General features: G+C 33.4%; 1 protein-coding gene across 1 annotated transcript; it reads right to left on the bottom strand.

Moving 5' to 3' along the window:
• Positions 1–3084: 3084 nt before the first annotated feature.
• Positions 3085–6389, bottom strand: LOC130612698 (uncharacterized). The gene is made up of 4 exons (XM_057434050.1): positions 5796–6389; positions 5441–5621; positions 3823–4194; positions 3085–3460 (listed from the first exon to the last, which is right to left on the bottom strand). The coding sequence occupies exons 2-4, from the start codon at positions 5562–5564 to the stop codon at positions 3210–3212; spliced, it is 747 nt and encodes a 248-aa protein (XP_057290033.1). The 5' UTR covers positions 5565–5621; positions 5796–6389; the 3' UTR covers positions 3085–3209.
• Between the last annotated feature and the right edge of the window lie 1904 nt (positions 6390–8293).

An 8293-nucleotide genomic window follows, 5' to 3' on the forward strand; every position in this document is an offset into this window, starting at 1 on the left:
GAACTTTGTTTATCAAAGAATTGTATTTACTTACGATAGCTAATGCCAACCTCGTCCTCACCTCACCGTCTGAGATTTTTAGAAGGAGAAAAAAGTCCTGGGGACCAGGTTGGGTAATGCTCATTGGAAAATATCACTATTATCTCCACAAATATATGATAACATGTTAAATAAAAAAATAAATGAATAAATAAAATATGGTTGTGGTACACAGGAAAACAAGGTGCTACAAAAAACTCTTTTTACAACAAAAGTATTACGTATCGCTTGAATTATTATCTCACGCATGCGCAAAGCGACAATGTTAAAGTTGAAGTTTACGCATTGAAAGCAAACTACCAATCACTGAAGCTCCTTATGTAATGCCTGTCAAAATGTTTGGTGAACTTTGTTCAATGTGAATGTTAAAAAGGTTTTGGATGGAAGAATAATTTCGTCTCGGTAGGGGTTTTGTTTCACGAGTGTGTATCACAAACCTGAAGATGTTCAATCCACAGTAATAAAGACTTACCGAACAGTTGCCCTGATGTTAAAAAAAAGCATTTGTAACTTTTTCCTATTAACGAAGCTAGGAGGTAGATGAAACAGAATGTATATTTAGTTGGGGAGGCACCGCGTTTCATCCATTTGCGCATAACGTGATCTGTACAGGTGCTTTGTTACAACCTTGAACCTAGTGCTTTTTGTGTTTTTATCAATTATCTCTTACTTTGAGGTGCTCGAAACGAGGTTAAGTTATAAAACTCACAATATTTTCTTGTGTAATTTGAAACCACGTTATACCCTTTTTAAAACAAAACTTGCAGTGAGTCCATGGATGCAGTCATCAGTATATTCAGTTCGGCGCTCTATTTTAGTTTACTTTAGAGCCCCACTTCCCCCTTGCCCGATTTTTCATCCCCGCCACCCCCCTCCCCCCCACACACACACTCACAAATTTTAATTAATAATTCGTGGGGGGTGGGCATTTTCAACATACTCTCCCCGTTTATCTGGTACACTAGAGTAACTGTTATCTGAAACAAGACGCTTAACACATATTGCGCGCAGCATCCTCCCTCTCCCCAGCCCCCTTCTCAAAAAAACACTCAGATTTAGTTTGTGCAAATCAACATCAAAACTCAAAATTTTACTTTAGCAGAAGTGGACCAATCGAAGTAAAAAAAAAATTCGAACAAGTTTAAAAGCATACCTTATCGGACAAACTTTTGGTCGGACAAAATTTTCGTCACCTTCAGAAATTTTCGTCACTTTTGTCCGAAAAATTTTTTTTCCATTTTGGATTTTTCTTATTTCTTATTAAAACTTCAATCTGCTAATATACAGGTGAAAACAAATACCACAAAATAACATCAAAGGTTTTTTACAAGTGTACTTTCGTAAAATATATAAGGTCATTTTTTTTCTAGGCTACGGTTTCTTCATTTTCTGATAATTCGGTTGATCAATACGTTAGGATACAAGGTTTTTTTCCCTTGGTTTAACCACTTCACTACATATCTCGATTTCTAACGATTTGAATGCCGTCTTGTATATGATTGGCGGCTTTTTTCTTTTACCCTTTGATTAGACCATCATCTTCATCTTTGTCCTGTTCAATTATAAAGTTTATATCATCACATTCTTCGGCTTCTAAATATATTTTTTGTGATTCGTAATCATATGAATATAATGATGTAACGAAGTCCTTCATTTTTTGATGTATAATAAAACGTGTACTTTTAAACGTTAACATTAGAGGAATTTCTAAACCCCCTGCTGGAATTGGAGATGGACGATTTTTTGTACTTTGGACTGATCCCAACCTCGGCCCCAGGGCTCTTGTATCTTTTCTGACCCACGGGACGGCAATACAAACATGTTCCGGGGTCAGAAAAGATACAAGATGCCCTGGGGACGAGGTTGGACTGATCCTTCGATTTTTCCATTTTCTTCTTTCAAGAAGAAAAATATGTGTCTGGATATCTCTCTAGGAATATGTTCCACTGTTGTTTGTTGTGAAGGTTGTCCAACAAATGTTTTGATCGCACAGCTATATGGATCAATTTTTTTGGAGTCGTTAGTTTCCATCTCGACAGAAACGGAATCTCCCTGTTTAACCTCAGTCCAAGTAGTACTTCGATACACATGAAATTCACGTGCGTAAAGCTGAACGCCATTACTATTTTACTTTTTTTACGCTATGCCTTTTGCAGTACAAAAAGTTTTATATCTTGAGGGAAGCAAAATTTACTTTTGGTTTGCTCATGCTTGTGATTAAATTGAGTTTTATTGCTTGGATCTCGATAAGTTCGAATTCTGAAGGGAGAATGGCATTAAGTCAAAAAAAGAATTCTAAGTCAGTGAGATTTTGAGTCCTTGGCATGAATTTCAATAAATTTTGTTGTAAAAGGACCAGTTGGCTGCCTATAAAATTCCATCAACAGAGTATAACCTATATGAGTTTTCGAGATATATTTGTAAAATCGGACAAAATTTTCGTCGGACAAAATTTTTCGTCGGACATAATTTTTCGTCACCAAGTAAAATTTCGTCACTTTTGTCCGACAAAGTTTTGTCCATTAAGGTATTCTTTAACGAGATATTTAAATTTATGTGGAAGATGGCAAAATTTAAATTTACGAATGACCGCAAAAAAACTGCGAAACATTGCGAATACTTTACTTCGAATAGATGTTATTTTATTGAATGTTATTTTGCTTACCAAATCTAAAATTTTTTAATACATACAATCAAATTGTCAATATCAATTGGAAATGTGGTAAATGCGAAATAAAAGATTGTCAATAATTCCACATTTTTTCATTCCAAATTTCCAAAAGTTAATGTTTTGGTGATGGAAGCAGAAAGAACGCTGAACCTTGAAAACACTCTTGGCACAATTTGCAAAACTTTAACACATTCAAATCCAAATTCACTTGTTTAATAAAGTGGGTAAACGGCGGTAAGCATCTTTGCACTTCCTGGCAAATATTTTTGTGTGTCCCTCATTGGTATTACCTCACGATATCCGAACAAATAACTTAGTTTTTAGACCGAGTGGACACCCTGATCGCCATTAAACTGAACAAGAATACTATAAAAACAATTTGATCTATATATTATCAAGGAGTTTAAAAATTTCTAAACAAGAGATATTTACAATATTTACCAGCTGTACAATTACAATTGAATAAATAATTAAAAAATGGTTACATAATTTATTCGACTTATCGCTGTGGTAAGTTCACAATGCTTGCGTCAAATTTTGGTGTGAATGCAACTTGATCATAGTCAAAATTTTCATCAAGTTTAAAACTTTCTACGGAATCGTCATTCTTTTCTTCGTGGTGGCATTCCATCTTTTCTGTACTCTGTGAAAGAAGAAGTTGTGTGGACTTAACAATGGGCGAAGGCTTTTGATATACAACAGCTTCCCCAGGTAAAGGGTCATCATGATGAACTGAGTTAATCATTTCCACTAAAATTAAAAAAATAAAATTTAATTTACAATACATGGACTGCAGGGGACAATATCTTTGAGAAAAGCATGACATCACAACTTAAGAAGTACATTTTAGTCCTGTCTCCATCAGACGTTAAAACATATAAAACAGACACTGATACAACACCTAAAATGCATTGCTGCAAAATGTATTTCCGATTTTATTTGCATTGCTACTGAATATTTATTTGCTAAATTTATTGTTGTTGAACTGAAACAAATTTTTTATTTTTGCATCAACTGTTATATTGGTAAACACAATTTTTGCAAAAATAATTATATGCCTTTCCACTAAAAAAGGGATTCTGTCATAAACAGTTAGGAAAGCAATATCATACCTTTAAAGTTTGCTTCAGAAGCACATCCCTTCAAATTTAAGTAGTTTGCAGTATCTTCTTTATCATCAGTGCGCTTGATTTGTTTCGGTGCGAATACAACTCCACTACTTTTTGATGAAGCAGGAGATGAAATTATTATGTTTTCGGTTTCATCAACAAAGTTATCTACTTTTGCAAGGGGTGTGCCCTTTTCTAAGAATAATGCCGACTGAGAACTTGTACCTTCAGGTAACATCACATTTTGAATTTCATTATCTGCATAGCCACCAACTGAACATTTCTGATCATCATCAGAATCTAATTTGAAATGCTCTCCATTTACAGTTGATTCGCTGACTATATTTGCCAAATTACCAGATTGAATATTTAGAGCTATAAAACGTAAATGGAGAACGAAAATAACTTTTGAAGTTGTTTTCTAAAATAACACAAAAACAGTGAATTTGCCTTTGAGATTGACTTTTCTTAAATTGTTGTCCATTTAAGGACTTATAAGGCTTCTAACTTGTCAGATCACATAAAAATATAAATTCTATTTTCTGAGACAGGTTTTTTACATTTCGCAAGAATAAACTTTCAATAACATCTTTAAAATCATTTGTTGAATTTATTTTGATAAAGATGGGAGAAATTAAAGGTTTAAGTAGATAATGGTGATGGTTCAAATAAATGTCTGCAAATTTTTAATCTGATGGCTATCGATAGTCGATCTAGATTACTCACCAAAAACACTGGATTTAAATAAATTTCCTTTTTTAAAAAGCATACGCTAGCAGAAGTATTCAAAAGGAGAAGGTGATTATTATAACACAATTTTAAGGAAGAGAAATTTAGCTATATTTAATTTGTATATACATTTATAAGTGAATTCTTTAAACGCATTACACTTAACAGAACTTTTGAGAAATGAAACTTGAGACTTTTCTATCTAATTTTCGCTCATCAGATTGCGTTTGAGAGGCATTTCTATATTTTTTTGTATTTAGTAAAAATATACATAACAAAAAAGTTTATCAACAAATCAGATGATATATCTCTTCAAAAACAAAGAAAATTTAATTTGCGAACTTTTTTTGCAAGATCAGCTTTTTATCTTTTAGCATAAACATTTTTGCAAGATAAATTTTTTTTAATGTTTTTAAATTATATAGATGTTGAAAAAAGGTTTATCTTTGGCAATAAGACAAACTTTCTACAAAAGAAATTAGGACAAATAAGCAATGCAACAACTTCTTTTTTGTGCTCTTACACATAACATTGTTCTTATTGTTAGTAATAGAAAATGAAAAGTCATTTCCAGAGGCTTTTTATTAATTAACTTTTCTTGAATGCAATGTATACACTTAAAGCATCATCTTTTTAATTCCAAACTTCTTTGAAAATATATTTTAGAGTTTAGAAAGGGTCCAGTATAGGATGAAGATAAAACGACAAGTAAAATTTCTTTTAAAGCAGAAATTTCTTTTAAGGTGAATAAACTTTCTTGAACAACACCTCAGAAATTCATACTGAAGAAAATTTTAAGAACAGTCATTTTTGATAGTTTCACAAGACAAAGTTTTACAAAAAAAACTTTAGTTTCTCACTGTTAAAATAGAAATAAACAAGCGATATTTACATGTAGGATCTGTACTAAATGAGTTCATCAACATTTCCAATGTTTCGACAGGTTGGAGAAAAATCTGGTCAATAGCATCTTTTGTTATGTCTTTGTCATGTTCACAAGGTGTTGGTACTGTCATTTTCCTGTCTCAATGTTCTGAAACAAACCAGTGTTTTTATTTCATGCATGTGAATACCTTAAGGCAAAATAAATATTTATATATATGCTTAATAAATTTAATAAAATATTGCAATGGACAAGTGAACCTTTTTTCTACTAGGATAGTGAAATGAAAATAAAACATTTAATTCGCTTATATTAAATTAAAATTAGGGAAGGAAATGAGTGGAAATGATACAATTGAATTTACCTTTTTTCTACCAGGATTATCAGAGTAGTTCTTTTAAAATAAGTATATAACTGTTTTAACAATTGTTTTCTGAAACAACTAAAACCTAAAGCCTGAATTACATCAAAAAGAAACAGAAAGAATAGAAAAACAACTTTGGTAAAATTAATTTTGAGTGTCAGGTTGACAAATGACTAAGAAAACTGCCTAAAATTTAATGGAGAAAATCTTAGAACGTGTCACATTTTGTCTATTCGCTTTATATGGTTATATGGGAGCTAAACATAGTTTAGTTCATGTTAATTGCAGTTTCCATTTAGGTTGCTAGCTGGTTGAGTGAACTAAAATATCAACACTAAATTGAGCTTCAAAATTGGTGCATGATGGTTTGTTTACCCGCATCGGGTATTGCCTTAATTAGCCAGGCCACTGAACCTAGCCTCTGTTACCAATGACATATAAATTAGGAATTTCACATTAAATTGGGCTCTGACCTAAGCTGACAAGATTGTCTTGAAAAAACAACTAAAGATTAATAGTAACTTCATCGAGTGGATCAGCATGGACATGGATCTTCACCTGACATCCTGTCCAATTGCTTAAGCTACGCAGTTTCATTGCGCTGATTCGATTTGGCTTTATGAATCAACAAGGCTTTTGTTTAGTGGTGGAAGCAATTGGCCTACTTCAATCTCTAATGTTTTATTTATTTATTTATTTTTTGGTGGTTATCCTGGACGGCACTTGTGAGTCTACTGTTTATGGTGCCCCGTCGTACGTGTACCCCAGTACGGATAAGGTGTGATCAGCTCAGGTGTATGTTAGAACATATAGAAACTAAACAATGAGACGGTGTAAAGAGAGGAAATGGTACAACAGGCAGTTATTAACAAAGAGAGTGAATATGCTGGGCTTCGTCAGCCTTCGTTTTGTGGTGTGTGCGTACTCATGAGAAAACAACGAAAAGTTATAAAAAGAGAGAGAAAGAATTGCGAAAAGGAAAATCATGGGAGAAGGCGACAGCAAGAAGTTGTTTGAGACAAATACGCTTTATGAGACTAGGATAGGCATCAATGAAGGAGAGTTTTATTAAATTGGGTACATGCACAGGAGAGTTTTGTGTATTTGTGCTTGCCCAGCATCCGCACCCCTTTTCGCTAAAGTAAAGCTAGCCGTACATAACAGCCGCACCTTGGCCGTACCTTAGCCGTACTTAAGAAAATTCGTAATTAGCAGCTCTGTGTAAGACCACTTGCTTCTAAGCTTAAAATTAGTAGTTAATGTATACCAAAGTTAAATTGTCTAACTTTTATTTCGTCTTTTAGGTGAATATCTATGCCGATAAAAATGATGCAAAATGAAGCACTCCATCGTCGAGCCCCAGTAACCCCCAGGGAATCCCCAATGATGAAATACCGAAAAAAATATATCTTACATGTGTTATAATTTTTATAAAATGATTTTAATACAAATACAAAAGAGATTTTTAAAATTGAATGTATGAAAAACTTTAGTAAAGTAAGATTGAACATTATTACGCTGCGGACAATATTAGGTTAGGTTCCCGTAATAGTTGTACAGCTAGCGCTAAAAGTGACTACAGCTGGCTATATTTAAATACGGTTGCCAAAATAAGGTACAGCTGGACAATATTAAGGTACGGCTGGGTCATATCATATAAGGAACAATTTCAAATGCTAAAACCGTACAATAAAAACGAAATTATGTTAGGTACGGCTAGCCAAAATAAGGTACGGCTGGAGAATATTAAGGTACGGCTGGGTCCTACCGTATAAAGAAACATCTTCAAATGCTACAAATGTTCCATAAAAATTAGGTTAGGTACGGCTAGCTAAAATAAGGTACGGCTGGACAATATTAAGGTACGGCTGGGTCCTATCATATAAGAAACAACTTCAAATGCTAAAAACGTTCAATAAAAACGAAATTAAGTTAGGTACGGCTACCATTGATCAAAATGAAAGTACGGCTGCACATCTATTTAAAGTAAAATAAATTGTATAGCTAAAATATAAAAAATATTGCCTAAGAAACGAGATGTTTTAACAAATACAAACAGGATAATATATGACTATATTTTAATAAATATCACTATCAGTCTCAGATTGATTCCTTACATTCTCTAACGTTTCCATTTCTAGGACCAAATCTGTAACAAGTCTATCTGATCTTGATGCAATATATCGAAACGCTATCAACTGTAAAAGAAAGATGCATCACCAGTAATGAGTCTGGATTTTGAGGAGTATCCGGATTGGGTTGAGAAGTACCGCAAAATCTGGGACAAGATCGAAAAAAATTAACGACAGAGCCCGTAAAAAAGGATCGTTATATAAATGCTAAACTCCAATATTACAAGGACGTAATTACCACTACATTCTATGGTATGCCTGTGCCGTATGATGAGCCCTGCCAAGCCAGTGCAATCCTTGCCATTTCATCGGTGTATATGCAAGGTAATAACTACTACCCGCAGGTACACATTACAGAATGTCGTT

Source organism: Hydractinia symbiolongicarpus, chromosome 10, assembly GCF_029227915.1.
Source record: "Hydractinia symbiolongicarpus strain clone_291-10 chromosome 10, HSymV2.1, whole genome shotgun sequence".
NCBI classification, from domain to species: domain Eukaryota; kingdom Metazoa; phylum Cnidaria; class Hydrozoa; order Anthoathecata; family Hydractiniidae; genus Hydractinia; species Hydractinia symbiolongicarpus.

Excerpts from the sequence above, each read along its gene's own strand:
- LOC130612698 (XM_057434050.1), bottom strand. The coding sequence starts at position 5,564 with ATGACAGTACCAACACCTTGTGAACATGACAAAGACATAACAAAAGAT. Across the intron at positions 4,195-5,440 it reads ATTTAGTACAGATCCTACAT|CTCTAAATATTCAATCTGGT; the intron begins GTAAATATCGCT and ends TACGTTTTATAG. Across the intron at positions 3,461-3,822 it reads TTCTGAAGCAAACTTTAAAG|TGGAAATGATTAACTCAGTT; the intron begins GTATGATATTGC and ends TTTTAATTTTAG.